This window comes from Amblyomma americanum, chromosome 10 (genome assembly GCF_052857255.1).
Source record: "Amblyomma americanum isolate KBUSLIRL-KWMA chromosome 10, ASM5285725v1, whole genome shotgun sequence".
Lineage (NCBI taxonomy): Eukaryota > Metazoa > Arthropoda > Arachnida > Ixodida > Ixodidae > Amblyomma > Amblyomma americanum.
Window position 1 is genome coordinate 12,985,872 of NC_135506.1, and position 16,373 is coordinate 13,002,244.

At 50.8% G+C, this 16,373-nt stretch overlaps 1 protein-coding gene and 1 pseudogene across 1 annotated transcript; one reads left to right on the top strand and one right to left on the bottom strand.

Moving 5' to 3' along the window:
- Positions 1–1,207: 1,207 nt before the first annotated feature.
- LOC144107428 (sodium- and chloride-dependent glycine transporter 2-like) lies at positions 1,208–15,995 on the bottom strand. Its single transcript, XM_077640422.1, has 11 exons — positions 15,966–15,995; positions 12,462–12,740; positions 11,640–11,761; positions 9,276–9,408; positions 8,162–8,296; positions 6,514–6,861; positions 5,527–5,655; positions 3,429–3,528; positions 2,813–2,913; positions 1,917–2,072; positions 1,208–1,390 (listed from the first exon to the last, which is right to left on the bottom strand). The coding sequence occupies exons 1-11, from the start codon at positions 15,993–15,995 to the stop codon at positions 1,208–1,210; spliced, it is 1,716 nt and encodes a 571-aa protein (XP_077496548.1).
- On the top strand, positions 5,095–5,260 carry LOC144108940 (U2 spliceosomal RNA; annotated as a pseudogene).
- Positions 15,996–16,373: the final 378 nt, after the last annotated feature.

Genomic DNA, 16,373 nt, shown 5'->3' on the forward strand with positions numbered 1-16,373 from the left:
AGCTGTATTTTGTGAGCATTCTTCGCCCGAGTCCTCGCCCCCTCTTTGATACCAGAGCCAGCGACCGCCATTGCTTGCTGGCTACCAACATGACGTCGCAGGCAGCTGCTGCCGGTAATAAAGGGGATAAATATTAATTGAGAAATGAATAGTTACGAGATGCAGTCCCTGGTGTTGCCTTTTGTAGTGACTCCGCCATTTCCACCTGAGCTCCATCTCCACCTATATCCTCAGCAAAGACGGTTTTAGAGCACCGGTGCTTGAATCTGTGGCCCGATACTTCGCCTTAGCGGATCAACCGTCGACCACTCCGCGCGCAACCTAAGTGTGCTCTACCACTGTACCCGATACGAGCCTTGCGCGCTGGAAGCGACAAGCGCTAACATTAGGCGCCTAACCCACACATCCGGTCGCAAGCAAGAAAGATTTGTGTTTAGAGTGCTTGAGCAGAGTGGGGAAGTGCTACAGCTCAGACACACATTTGACTAGCCAGGCGCCAGCTTCGAATGGGTAGTGGCAAGTTCGCATCGCACCCCCCTGACATTGCACATGCGTTCAGGTTTGTATGTCTCCGCTGTGCTTAATTGCTTTATCGCGCTTGGCCCGTACATACAACCGGCGGCGCAATACGGACAACTGTCCAAGACACTACGTCACGTGAGCACGCGAGAGGGCCGGCGCGAAGGCTCATAGAAGTGCGTTGATCAGCTATGATCACGGAATGGAACTCAATTCACGGTACTGTCTCTCTTCGTGAGGTATTTCATTTGAACTTGAGCACACAAGGGAACGAGGGGTCATCCATATAGTTACGATCGATCTGCGCGCCGTTACGACCAATCTGCGCGCATCACAGACGTCTGGAAAAACCCAAGCTGAAGAAGCAACTGTATATAGCACCTACGTCACTGTGCAACTTCTTGGTTTCGAGCACAGCGGTTGTAGCGCGGCAGCTTTGAATGTCCAGCCCACCACGACCGCTCCGTGCGGACACAAGGTTGGACATGCGGTCGCGTCGAGTGTCCTAGCTCAACAATTTAGTCTATAGATTCGACTTCAAGTCGGCGCTCCAGTTTACATAATTTCACCCACGCATACAAAGGCAATGTAAATACGTCCGCACAGATTGTTCGTCGAAGTCCAGAAGGAAGAGAAAGGAGACGAAGGTATACATGAAAGGCCGTCCGGTGGGCGCTATATATCGAAGTCATGGGCGGCTGCAGGTTTCCCCCACTATGTGCAGCGGCGCTTCCGGGGGCAGACCCGTGCGGCTCTCGCCACCGACGGACGGGTGCCTCGACGCCTTGCCCAGCGCGGCCAGGTAGGCGCTAAACACCTCCGGCTCGGCGGGACCCCAGTGGGGGTTGGGGCACAGTGCGTTGCGAAGTCCCTGCGCATGGGGTTTTGTGGTGTCACCGTCAGAGCTCTTTGTCGAAGCTCTTTAGTCATAGCAGTCGCGAAATTCCGCTTCGAAAGCCGGTGATTCTCTGAGTCACTCCTCGGAGATTATGAGAGGGGGTCGCCAGCTGGGAGAGGTAAGCGCAAACTATCACTATTCGTCGAGCAGCAGTACACGAGCTAAGTGCAAGTGTAAGCTAGTCCTTAACTGCTGCTGCTCCACTGGCGAGGTTGGGATGAAGAACCTTTGTTAACCAGTGAAAACATCACCATCATGCAGTGCTTAGATATGAGCACTATATGCTTTAGTGTTACTTAGGAGCCGACGCCTTCACTCGCGTGGACAGCGGCGGATGTCGACGGGCTCCTCCGTTCCGCTTGCGACGCGACGTGCCTGCTGCCAGAGCGCCGCTATTACATTTGATTCAGCGCCTGTGCTCCGCAGTTTGAGAGACCAACAAGACCGCCACAAAGTTGGGCTGTGTTCCGGGCCGAGTAAAGGTCAGTGCGAATCGTACCACGCGCCTGATGAGCAGCACCGCCCACAACGGCACCGGTACGAAGACGAGCGCCACCAGGAACTGTGAGGCGGCGATCACGGGCCACGGGTACGTGTAGTGGAACAGACTCAGACCCCGCCACGGCACCACCAGAAGGCGCTGCAGGCACAGCAGCTGCATAGACGCACGCGGAGTGTACAGTTGGTTTGCCTCTTTCTGTACAAGTCCAGCCTCTCCTGTCGTTGCTGCCGCAATGCTTTAAGCATTGTTTAAGCACCGAACACGCGTTACATTGCGCATCAACTGCGCATCTCTCCTTGAGGTTACTGTGAGGTCGGATGCACGCAAAGTGACTTATCTGGAGACATGGTGATGATTAGTTTTTTTTTTTTTTTTTGGGGGGGGGGGGGGGGGGGGCAGGGCATCTGAGGCCAAAGAGCGCCATGGCGCAAGGCATTTTCTTATACTCAAGGTGGAGTCAAATACCCATTTACCAAGCATTTCACCCTGAGTAAGCCGAGCACCAGGCCTGGGAAATGTTGCACCCCTTGTATTACTGGTAGGCGTCCGGCGGCATTGGGGATTGAACCCCGCACCTCCCGCATGCGAGGCGGATGCTCAAACCACTTGGCAACCGCTGCGGTTATATAGAGACGTGATTTGGGCTCAGTTCACGCAGGACCATTCAATATCGAAAACACAATGGCACATTCACAATTCGCCCATGGATCACAACTGGTGTTTCAGGGGCGCTACACTTAGTCTAGTAATTTGTTGGCGAAGAAGGGGACGCTGAACGGAGTGAAGAGGATGGTCGGCAAGTGCGCCGTGCGAACTAAAAAGTTCACCTGGGTGATCATGTTGGCACATTTATTCTCAATTACTCACGTTGGATAACTCCGAACTTCACTCACCAGAAGTATGGGCCAGGCGACGTACTTCCACGTAATGATCCAGAATCGACTGGGACGACGCTTCATCATAAAGGCTAGATCGAACACTAACCGGTCGACACCTGCAAAACATATGCATGCGCAGTTAAATAGTAACGGTGTGTCAAAAAAAGAAGAAAAGATGTGCGGTTCTATGCCGTTTCGTTAAATAATGCACGTGCATGAAAAGAAAGAAAGAAAGAAAAAGCAACACTTATCGCGGCCGCTACTTTTTCTGACAGGATTCATATATGATCACCCAGTGATCATATACGAACCAGCCCCTGTGGATTTAAATCCGGGTTAAGATATCCGGCGCATAGGTTTAAAGAAACTGCCTGCCATTTAAAAAATGGTCTATAGACAAACTATAGATTTATTATGGACTATGGCCATAAATAGTATGACGTATGGCCATAAATCTATAGATAGGATTTGTATTGCCTATAGACTGTTCTCTAGAGTTTGTCTATAGAATCTATAGACATTATAGACAGAAGTTTATGGACATTCTATACACTGTCTAAATAAATTTTTCTAAGGGTAGCGCCACTAAAAATGGCGGAGGGTGGGGCGAATAGCACAGGCTGTCGCGTACCGTATCCGAAGTTTATGATCAGCAGCTCCAGAGTGCAGATGAGGACCGTGTTGGTGGGGCTGGTGAACCACTCCAGCAGGTAGAAAAGGTATGGACCCGCCTGTGCAGATACAACAGCGCCTGGTGCCTTACATTGGGTCCTGAACATGGCCTGAGGAGACTGACGACAGCTGTTTTCCATTAAATCATTTCTTTTTGTCCCAACAACAGAAATATTTGTAGTACGCAGATACTCCGGAACAGCACCCCCCCCCCCTCCCCCCGCCAAGTAACCTAAACCAATCATGTGCCAACAGCAATTGTTAATTGACTGAGTTCTGTTCATGAGCCTGATTGCTAGCATTAAAACAATATGAACAAACTTCTTTAATGCAGTCTCACTCCTCATGTGTACACATGAAAGTACGTACTTCTTTATATCTATAAAGTTGCCCATTTTATATGCATTACAAATACACTCTTGAACAGCGAAATATGACAGTATAAACCAAAAGTAAACAAATTGAATAAACGTTTAAATAAAGCACAGAATAAATAAACAAACAACTAGAAAACTCGAAGATCTGCACTCCATCCCCCCCCCCCCCCACACACACACACACACCACCCCACTTGAAAAAAAAAAAAAAGGTCCGGAGTCCACCGCTGCGGTCTAATGTAAGATTTCACTGTAACAATCAACATATGCCGGATCACCCAACGGCAGCCTTGTATTTTTTTTTTCCTATTCACGCTTGTGCTCTCGTCAAAAGCGTTCTCCATTGGTTTCCTATGGCAATCTTAACTCTTCTATGCGATCGATGGAAACATTTTAAAAGAAAGATTTTACTGCATATCAGAATAATGGACCATTACTCTCAATATGTCCATAACAGTGTCTTACAATTTTTCAATATTCAAAATTTTTGTCCAAGAAAGGTGGACTTAAGGAGGAGCATGACTAGAAGTTTTCTGATCCAAAAAAGCTGGCCATGTTAAATGTCCAGCCGTATGGCTTCACTTGGGTTTAGTTATTTATTTATTTATTTATTTATTTATTTATTTATTTATTTATTTATTTATTTATTGTGACTCCAAATATGTTGCACGGCATAAAACGTGATGTCAGTAACGAACGTTATAAAACGTTAAACAAAGGCATGAAGTCCTGTTATGTATAAAAAATCGCATAAAATTCGGGCGTAAATGTTTTTCGTCAGCCACAAGTGGAAATCGGAGTCATTGTTTGAGGACAAGCCTGCCTCTTGAAGAACACGAACGCGCACGAGCCAAGTTCCTGGCCATATCCACAGTAGGTGAGGGACAGTGGTGTCGAAAGCGGGTGCTTCGCAGTGAGGGAATATTTCCGGCGCAGGAAACTTCACTTTGCCACCGGTTGCGAACTGCAGGCGTAAGGGCCACTCCGACCCGCAGCCGCCTCAGAGAGACCTCCTCCACCCGTGATAGGTTGGGGGGAGGGGGGTAGGTACAGGGGGGAATAAGAGCACGTGTACGCTGCCTGAGGGAGGCTGAAGATGTTAAATGTGTCAGAAGTAGATGTGGTGGCAAAGAGGTACTGGGAGTTTGTGGGACGTCCGTTAAACGAGATATCATGCCAGGTGCGATGCTATGGACACCTGTGCGAGCTTGAGCCCAGTGAATGGGTATAGGCGGATGGCAATGAGTAATTACTGTCTTGTTATCGAGATGGCGAATGTCCGGACCCCGTAGAGTATCTGTTACGGGTCCAATTGAACTTATTTTTGGAAATGTGGCGGAGAGTTTGAAGGATGCTTCACTTCCGCCACCGGTTGGCCCGGTATTGCGCTACCTCCGGGATCGGCCTTGTCTTTAGCGCGTCTTTACTATCCTGTCTTTCTATCCCATCTTTCAACTCTCCTACTATCTGCACGTGGTAGCGATTGTGGCTCGGCTAGAGCCAGTGGGCAGGCCTGTGCACTTTCCTTTTCTTTTTTCCTGGCAACAACAGACAGACAGATATTACATAGGAGCAAGGCAGATAAGATGGCTTGTATCTAAAGCAGGGGCCTTTTCAGTCATATATCGAATGGCGGAAAATGTCAAGGGCTGCAATGCACTACATGTGCATTTCACGCACGTGGGTGCAGATGGGCAGGCCGACGACGAAGCAGGCGATGCAGAAGACCAGGCTGCAGATGGTTCGCATCTCGCGCAGGCCGTTGAACTGGTCGCTCAGGCTCGACAGCACCACCTCGGTCAGCACCACCTACGGCATCATGTGACCCAGTGTGTAACATAATAAAAAAAGAGATGCAACCAGCATTGTGAGCCTGTTACAGGACGCAATTATTTGAAACACCTTCAGCCGTGTAATGGCCGAGCAACGAAAACGTGGGACGAAAGTAATGAACATTCAGGAATTCGTCGCTGGTTGTCCCTACATTTCAAAAATAAAAAACAGGTAGATTCATAAAGAAAATGACCGGATTATGATCATTTCTACCTGCCTAATAACCTTGAAACTGCTCTTAAATACCTAGGCTTGCATGCAATAAATCAAGAGCAAAATTTAAACCGGTTAATCCCTTGCCAATGAGCTGTGCTATCACGTAACAGCTGAACTCTTTTGAGCGTCAGCGTCAGCTTTTGCTTTGACTGATCTTCCACGTCTCTACAGTTGGTACTTTATCTATTCCTTGATAAAAGTGGTAAAAAGCCTGTTTGTTCAAAAATTGGACGAACTGATGTACAGCCTTTGTCAAAAGTGTACATTCCAAGGGGTCTGCCTTTCGGCCCTCAGCGCGTTTGCTCTAGCTTACTCAGGGACCCTAACCTTACGAAGGCGAGAGGAACTTGAGTCCTCAACCCTCCCAAACTTAAGGCTGTCAAGTCTGCCAAACAACCCCGCTACACGGCTTGGAAGCAAACCCCTTGGGCTATGCCAGCATCAATAAAAGCTATTCTCATTGTGACATTTTATTAACGCACGTGATACGCCAGACACTTAACGGGGTTAAATCAGCCCTTAGCGTTGTCGCCGGGCAGTGACCAAAGGAGACTCGTCGCAGGCTAACGTAAGTGGCGCCCTCCGCGCAGGCGACGCGCACTTGCGAAAGACACTCACGGACGCGGTGAGCCCGAGCAGGTAGAGCGCCAGGAAGAATGCGAACGCCCACAGCCCAGGCTTGGCCATCCGCACGAGCGCCTCAGGCACGGCTGCAAACGCCATGCCCAGCCGCGAGGTGGCGGGCAGGGCGCCCTGGATGGGCACGTCCAGCAGCGCGGCCAGGTGTCCCACCATGGCGTGCACGGCGGCGCAGGCCACCAGACAGGTGGCCACGTCGATCACCGACACCAGCAGCACGGCGCGGGGCATCGGGTTCGAGAAGTCGCTGAAGCTGGACAGCACCAGGATGGCGCCGTGGCCGACGGAGAACGACATGAGCGCCTGCACAGCAGCCTCCATCCAGAGCTGCGCATGCGTGGACGGATGGGTCGCTCATGTGCCACCTTCGCACTCAAGGTCAGAGGTCAAAGGTCAACTGAAGATCAGCGGTCAAGGATTCGACACCGTAACTGTCGAATATATGGTCATACGCACATATGGTCATACGCGGCTAACGGGGTTGGGCTGAAGGTAGTTCAAGGTCATTCTCCGGCCTACGCGACGACTGCTTTGAAGGTTGTTCAAGGTCATTCTCCGGCCTACGCGACGACTGCTTTACCTAGCGTAGTAAAGCTTTTCGCTTCAAAAAGTATAGACCAAAGCGCCAGACACAAGGGATGGTCTTGTGCCTTCGCAAGTGGCCACGGCCAGTGCAGCTTGCGATAGATTGTGTCACCACCAGGTTGTACAGCCGTATTCATTGTAAAAGGGAACACCTTATTAATATGCAGCCAGCCGCTGCTGCATGCGTACGAGTGCAAGCCATATAGATTTTGCTGGTCTCAAGTTTCCTTGTCGCCGGCACATGACGAACAGTTCGTTTGGTTAGAATCTTTACATTCGCAGCAGTGGATGACAGTGCAGGAAAGAGAGACGGAAATGAAGCTCTTCCTGCACTTTCGCGAGCGATCATGGAGGACAGAGCACGTGGCAGGTGAAGGCGTGCGGTCGAACTGCTTGGCAGGTGATCAGGAGAGCGCGTCAACAGAGCTCGAGAAACGCCATCGGAGTAGCATTTTTTATGTATATGTTGTTGCCTGGAGCAGTCAGAACGAGCACATGTAATTTATATACGTTTCCCGTGCAAAAACGCGCAATGCAGAAGCAGCGAATTCGTCCACTAAGAACGCTGCGGTGACGAGCTTCGAATTGCATCTGCCTACACACAGCCTTGTCCGATATTAAAGGGAACACTTCGTTATTATACAACCAACATCCGCTCCCCAGACACAATCCCAAGTAAACGACTTATTGTACATCGCGGTTGTTTTCTAATCGACGAATGGACCATATGTGGTACTTTTTTCAAGTTCGACATTCACGGATTCCTCTGTTTTTACAATTTCGAAACTATGCTGGTAATGAATGTTTGTCCAGTGAACCTGACATTAATCCGTAGCACTTACAGCGACAAAATCCTAAGTGTGTTGTGCCTAAATAAAATTTAAAAACCCTCTCCTCTGCCTGCTCTTGAGCGGCTCCTAGAAAAACGACGAGTCGAGCACTAGGTTCTAAGCCAGCTATCGCCTGTTTTCCGGCTACGCCGCTACGTGGCGCTACATGCGTAGACACATCGCCCAGCGCCACTCGGCACGTTGGCACGCACGTCGTAGTCGGCGAGTCGCGACCAGTCGGGCACGAACAAGTAGCGCAGTCCCTCAGTGGCTCCGCGTAGGCTCAGGCTCTCGACCAGGATAGCCAGCAGGATGGCGTAGGGCGTCAGCACAGTGACGTACACCAGCTGCGCACCCAAAGCGAATGGGGTGTCCAATCGAAAAAAAAAACTGGCAGTGGCTTAACTTGGCTAACCCCGGAATTCAGCGAAAAGCAAACACGCTTGCTAAGCGTCTGGGGCTCGTCCATGGCAGCTCCGCTTCACGCTCGCGACAGCCGTTCTGTATATGCCCACACGACCGCGTGGCTATGACGTGCTATCACATGGCCTTATGAAACCCCCATCGGATGTCATCACGTGGCTTCACACCACCCTATCGGATGTTACGGACAGAGGACAACCCAAAGGTCACCCAATGTCAAAGGTGAACTAAAGGTCATCGGTCAATGTCAGGGGTCAAGGGTTCGACACCATAACTGTACCACATATGTTCATACACGGCTATCCTTGGTTGGGCTGAAGGTCGTTCAAGGTCGTTGATGCCGACCCGGCTTCACCTAGCGTAGTGATGCTTTTCGCTTAAAAAAAAACGGGGGATGCTAACGGCGCAGTGCCGCAGAAGGTAGTTCACCTGCGGCGAGTGCCTATACCAAGGCTGCCTGCAATTTCATGTTCTGTCCATCCTTCCTAGTGCCTTGCCCGTATCTAATCTGATGTGACCTAATCCAACATGTAATTACTGCCTTTTTAACTTGTTTCTATCGCTAGTGTTAATAAGAGTACTCTTCTTCTTGTGGCTACGTGGGGGGAATGTGCTCGTTTTCTGCCACCCATATCAGAGTACTACCAGGCCCCAGTAGTTTTATTAATAAAGTATTACCGCTGGCTCATTCATGCAAAGAAAGGCTAAAAAAATGCGGAGCTTCTAGCGTAAACATAGCGGTAGCTTGGGTGTCGTTGAAAATTGCCCTGCGCAGCCGAAGTCACATACATCTAGAAAGCATTGTGTACAGGGTGGCTAATGAACCCTGTTCCTGGTGGCAGAGTATAATGTATTAAACGCATTCACTAGTCCTCAGAGGTCTTGAAGAGGTAGTGCGCGTACCCGTCGGTAGGTGCCGATGTCTCGTCGCGTGAAGGCGAACACGTGAGCCCACACGATGAAGAAGCTGACCAGCATGTCGAGCTTGATGCTCTGCATCTCGGTGAGGCCACCGCTCGCGCCAAGAATCTTCACGCTGCACGCGAGTGCCAAAGGTAAATCACCCACACACCAAACAGGCAGCTGGTACGCGGTGTTGACCATATGACTGGGTTGCTGGAATAGCACACACTGGACGTCAGACACGGCAAAAGTGTTCTGCCATAAATTCCTTCTTGAAACGTATAGATGCAACCTGTGTGCTCCTCAAGTGTGTGTGTGTGTGTGTGTCGGGGGGGGGGGGTGCGTTTGAGAGAGAGAAGGGATATCGGAGAGTACGGGCAAGGGCGATGAAAGTGAAAGAAAAAGTTAAAGGAGGGAGACAGAAGAATCGGCATCCGAATTAGTTTCAATTGAGGTTCTTTCCCGTAGAGTTAAAACACCGCACGTACATCACATGGGCGATTTCGCGTATCGAAATGAGGCCGCCGCGGCCAGGAATCGCATGATCCCATAGTGCAGTGTTGGGTAGCATTTCCTGTGGTCGCTTCGGCGCTTGTTTAGAAGCATCGTGCGCCTCAAATATCGAATAACACTCTCCTGTGGTGCATGATCCTTCGGACGGGACGTTGCAAGCTCCGGAGGTCAAAACGAAGGCGATCCAGAGAGGCAAGCTTTAGTAACGCGTACACCCCCACAACAAATGGTTGCGCCTTTCTACGCTAGACTCAAGTTGACCCTCGCCTTGAACTACCGCCATCTGTGCCTAAAGTTCAGCTCAGCTTACGTAGGCAATCGTTACGCTATACTCGCACACGTGTAACACACAGCTGCGGGAACCTCACGGTACTCTATCTCTGACGTAATACATCGCAACACACTACAACGCCGCCTTCAACGACCCCGGCGTTGCTCAAAGCTTCGGCCGTCTCTCGTTCCGCGGTGCTCCTGACGCGTGGCACGGTCGGTCGGTCAGAGTTATCGCGTTGCCTGCCGACACGTGTGTAAGCTGAGTACACGGCGGGCGCACGCGACATCCGAGCGCCCGTTGCCAGCGCTCGTTCGATATGTGTGCATACTCGATTCGCGGCGGTCGACCACCGCTCCACGGGCGCGCTCGGCCGGCATTGAATTGCACGCAGCGCAGCGGGTCGGCCTAAGCGTGGCTCGTTACTGAAAACCCGTCGCGCTATTCATCCCCGGCTTCCTGGGATGGAGCGGAGAAGTCTTGCCGCGAGCTTTTAATCAGCGGTGGGCGACGAGCTCCGGTATACATACCCGTTTAAAGATATTATTGTTGGGCAAACGGCGTTGCGACGAAGCTTTTCATGTGTGTTTGGTTGTAGGTTGCGGTGAAAGCGACTCTGCTGTGGTCGAGAGAGAAAATAAGAGGCGTGTGCTGGTTTGACCTGCACAGCGCGAAAGGATAACCTTTTTTCCTTCCGTCTCATATTGACAGGCCACGCCCACTTTTATTTTGTTCTTCCTGCGGCCAAGTCTGGCCTTCACCGCGTCATCAAGCTGCCCGTCTCCCAGTCTAATATGATTGGCATCCACAAGTGAGAAGGAGAACAGTTTGATAGGGAACCAGTACTAGCTAACGCTCGTCTCCAATAAAGCTGTTAATTGATTCGTTAGGGTTCGTTGGTAATCTGTCAAGTCCGAATGAAGTTAACGACTTCAGGAATGAGATCGAGGGTGTGGGAAAATGAGACAGGTAAGGGCAGTGCCGTGTAGGAGAACGCAAATAAGTACTACCTGAGGCACCAAGCCAAGAGCGCAAAGTTCCTTGCGCTCCGTATACATGCCATGAACAGTTCCAAGAATTGCATAAGCAATACCGCGTGGTCACAATCCTTGCACAGCAAGCTGATCACCAGTATTCGACCGGTAACTCGCCTGGTACGGCAAGCAGAAAAGGATAATGTCCCGTACCGGCAGCGATAAACGACATACAAAAAACAAACGGATAGCTCGCCGGCAATACCACAAAAAATTGGGACTTACATATGTTAAATAAACTTTGCTTGGAAATTCGTCGTCGGCTTTGTATTACTCCATTACCTTCAAAGCTGTTGGTGGTATGTGAGGTTTAGTGTCCCAACGGTGCATATGTATGGCCAAAGAGAGACACCGTAGTGGAGGGCACTGGGAACTGTGTGGTTTGTTAATCTTCTATAAGAAAGTACAGACATACTGAGCATCCAAGTTCGGGTGGCACAGCTCAGCGTTAAAAGAGTCTTCAATTTAGCTCCACGAGTAGGTTTCCGTAAAGCTGGCTCGTCTCTTTGCGAAGACAGCCAGTGGGCAGAATCCGTCGCGACTCACTAGAAGAACTGGTACGCGGCCATCTCGGTGCCATTGACGCAGCCGCGGTGGTCCGACTCGTTGGCCGCCACTCCTGAGTGGATGGCACCGTCGCCGCTCTGCTCTTGCTCGTAGCATTGCCGCTGCGGAAAGCAATGGATATTTGACGCTTATGCAAGTAATAGTTACTTTTTTCCCGTGCGCATAAAGGCTGTAATAATAGTTTTTTTTTTCTGGAAAGGAAATGGCGCAGTATCTGTCTCATATATCGTTGGACACCTGAACCGCGCCGTAAGGGAAGGGATAAAGGAGGGAGTAAAAGAAGAAAGGAAGAAAGGTGCCGTAGTGGAGGGCTCCGGAAAAATTTCGACCTCCTGCGGATCTTTAACGTGCATCAAGGCAGCACACAATCATATTTCCGTTACTCAACACGACAGAAGAGTTTGCACGCGTAAACTTGGTCCATAATATTCGACCCACGACCGTACGCTGTTGATGAAAGTCCCCCAGCTACAGGGTCTGTTCTGAACATTGCAATGGGGTATTTATGATCGCCAGAAACTAAAAACCTCTGGGCGTATAAAGGTTAGGCTTGAAAGCTTCGTGCATTCCGCATGTGCAAGAGTGTACTCCTCAAAAGCAGACCCTGCGGGCTGGGAGCTTTTGACCATTCCTATACCTCCACTGCTAACGCCTTGAACGGGCTTAGCCGCGGCTTCTTATACTCAGCACGCGGTAGATGCTTTCGTGATTCCCCAATAGTTTCTTCTTTCTTCAGAGTCTAGTATATGCTGCACCAGCCCATCTCCCCTGTTTGTCGAAGCGTTTCTTCAGAGGGCGCACCTCGGCGTCGGCGGTGGCGAAGCAGGTGTCGACGTGCGCTCCCCAGGCGGGGTCGCAAGTCTTCCAGGGCATGTCTATGGCGTACCACAGGTAGAGCAGCGTGTAGGCGAGCACTGCGTTGCCCAGAAGCGCCGCCACCGCCGCCTGCAGGCAGACGCTGGCGCCCAGGCCTCGGCTGAGCGGAAAGCACTGGAAGGCGCCCAGGAGGCCCGCGCCCGCGAACTGGCCCAGGCACATCTCCAGGCACAGCACGGGCTTGGCCAGCAGCGCGGTGGCCACCTGTGCATAGCACAACAGTCCGGGATAGGAGGCACTGCCAGGGGCTTTCCCTAAGCACAACTTGTATTAATAAAGTTCACTCACTCTCTCCCTAAGTATTAGAGATTTAGCATAGCGCGTAGCGCGCGCCGCCACTGCGCATGTTCAGTTCGCTCTGAGGGCGCCAGATGGCGCCAGGAGCCGGCAAGCAGCGCGCAGGCATACCGCGTCGGGACCAATCAGCGCGTGCGCAGTAGCGGCGCGCGCGCAGTGCTAAAAGTGTTACTAAACTGAGCAGCACAGATACAATGAGGGAAGGGAGCAGACAAGACAAACGCAAGACACGGTACAGGGCTCAGTGCACAAGAAATGAACTGATATAAAACCGAAAGTTGAACCCGCCGCGGTGGCTCAGTGGTTAGGGCGCTCGACTACTGATCCGGAGTTCCCCGGCTCGAAACCGACCGCGGCGGCTGCGCTTTTATGGAGGAAAAACGCTAACGCGCCCGTGTGCTGTGCGATGTCAGTGCACGTTAAAGATCCCCAGGTGGTCGAAATTATTCCGGAGCCCTCCACTACGGCAACTCCTTCTTCCTTTCTTTTTCCATCTTCCCTTTATCCCTTCCCTTACGGTGCGGTTCAGGTGTCCAACGATATACGAGACAGATACTGCGCCATTTCCTTTCCCCAAAAACCAATTATTATTATTATTAACCGAAAGTTGACTTGTAGCGTCATTTGTAAATTACGAACTAAACTTAAAGGCGCTGTAGATGACACGATACGACATATCCTGCACCTGTGGCCTTTCGACGGAAGCCACCCCCCCCCCCCCCCCCCGCACAACGCATGTACTTCAAATGGGCACAGCGCACGTTTTGCGTGCCAGGAAACTGCCGACATCCCAGTGGCGGCCATTTTGTGGTGCGTGTACCACGGTGAAAGGCTGCAGGCTAAGATGCTTACCGCGCCGCCACTTGCGGTTTCCACTGCTGAAGCTGCGCGCTGCTGCACGAAATGGCACCCATGGCGTCACATGAATACCTGGTATATAGTAGCGTGTTATCTTGTCAATTACTTTCACCTTTTAATATATGCGCTGATAATTGTAAAGAGACACTGTGCCTGCCGATGTATAGCTTCTAAAGAAAAAAAAAAAACTCTAGCTGTCTTCTCCTCAAACTTGTTCGTTTATTTTTGACCAGCATGAAGAAATGTGTTTCCTGACTACGGCTAACTCCTGAAAAGCTTCAGCACATTCATTCGCTTTGCCGCAGACGGAGGCTGGCTTCCTCATTTTTTTCGTGCTTAAGCCGCCTCATAATTCCTCATTTCACATACGACAGCTTATCGGAAGACATCTTTGCATTTGTGTCCCACATTAGCGAATGCCTTCGACCGCAGATGCTAAGGCACAAGCTATAGCTCAGTCATCGACAGACTCCACCCCCTTCCCCCTGTAGGGTTTAATTTTTATTCTTATTATCATATCCGTCAATGTCCTTTCCGTTCGTTAAAATGCGCGCTAATCTGCCCCTCCTCTCGAAGCTTCCGGTCTTCGCCGCTTGTAGTCGGGAAGAATTCGATGCGCAAGAAACCAATACAAAGCGATGCTGGCTCATGAAGAAGTGCTTCATCCCCGTCTTGCCAAAGAGCGCAACGCGGACCTTGGAAAGGCAAGAGAATCATCTCAGACGTGGCATTGTGTGAGAGAGAGCGAACACAGAGCAGTCGCCGGTTTCGAATCGTCTCTCTTCCTAGCAGACAGACTCTGGAGGTGCAGCGTCGATGCCTTGCTCAACCATTATTGGTCCATTCATGGAGTGATTTGGCTTCGGTGGCGAGATGAATAGGAGACGCACAATGGCAGCTTCGTTGTCGACCGTTTTACGGAGCCACGTGCCACTTTGCGGACGACAGAGGGGGCGACGAGTCGGCCTTTTAAAGAGGTGGGTCCCGCCGTAATTGGGAACCGGATGTGAGTCATCGCTTTTAGCTGCTCCCGCGCGATGAGCGAGAAATGCGCTCAATAAAGGCCCCGTTTACGGTATAGACTCTGTGTGGTTGAGGTTAACGAGAGGTTTGTGTGGTGCGACAGCTGTGCTATGCTTCGTGCAGCGCGGTTACGTAAAACATTCGAAGCTGAACACTTTCGCAGTAAATTGCGCAGTTATATAAAACTTAATACGAAGGCAGAAATGAGACGAGCCGATTTACTCCCGTCGATTGGAACGGGCATCCTATTCAGCAGTGACTTAGCAGTCCTGCAGCAGATGCGTCTGTGCTTGAGAGTCTGCTGTTGAGGTCGGTCAAGTGGCATGGACCCGGGCGTAGGCATTTGACGCGGACGACAGGAAACTGACGACTGTTTCAGGCGTAATTTTAATTTGTCATCATTCCAGAAAAAGCCAGTTTAGTGGACTGAATTGAATATCGCAGGTCCAGCTTTCTTAATTGGACATCACTTTTAATTGTGAGGCAACTGTTGAATATTGCAAGATATTGTTACGAACGTACTGATAGGAATGGTCTGACCTCTCGATGCGTAACAAAAGCTTAATTTCAAAGTTTGTCTTGCGCTCGTATCCAGTAGTTAAGACTGCAGTAGGAAACCAAATGGGTACGATTTTGATAATGAATGATGGAAAACTACAAGTGTCCCGAGGAGGGAGTTGCGGATATATGTGTATAGATTGCTATGGTGAAATTTTACGATGTGCGAAAAAATTGCGCTTATAAACAACGCCCTGTTGAAAAAATGCGCTTTTCCGGTATTTCTGGGTGTAATTATCGCCGCGTTATGGAACTGTATCGTTGGTGGTCCTGTTTTCAATTAAGCGCAAACAGGTAAGTAAGCGCAGCAGAGATCATCGCAGAAAATGCGCTTGTCCTGAGGACATATTTCCTTTGTGTACTTGTTCATTTGCGCAGAATTCGCCTGAGGTGAAAACACATTTTCGAGGCCAGTAGCTATCTGTACTCTTGTCGAGAAGCACTGACTGTGACGGAGTGTGTTCTCCTGATGTCATATCAATCGACGGGCTGCGTTCCTGAGGCTTGCTAAGATGAACGGTTCTGCGCGTCGGTTTTTTGCTCGGCCGACCGTACGCAAGACTTCCTTCAAAAATGATGAAACCCTGTTGACCAGTACAAGGGTCTTGGGAAAAACCTAGCCGTGCGAAAGATGATTCTCTTCCAGACCTCTTATCGCTCTCACGACGCGTACAGAATCTTGTCACGGCTCACACTTAGATCCGCCTTCACCACTTTCCGCATCGTCGCAGGCACGTAGCGGACGCGCGGAGACAAAAGACATGTTGGGACACGCGAGCAGCCCGACACGTAAGCGTCTTGGCGCGTCGTCGCCCAATTAGCGCGAGCGAGAGCTCCGCTCACCAGGTAAGCCAGGAGGAAGCACCCTCCGCCTCCTTCGTAAACGGCCTTCGGCAGCCTCCACAGGTTGCCGACACCCATGGTGACACCCAGGCAGCACAGAACGAACTCCGCCTTACGCTCCCAGTGTACGCGGTCATCGGCCATGGTGGTGATGACGTTGCCTCTGCTTCAGCGCCCCGACAGCGTCAATCTATACGGCCGTTTCCTGCATGGAAGAAACGTTGGGCGCTCTGCCTCCGCTTCCGCAGTAGTGACTGC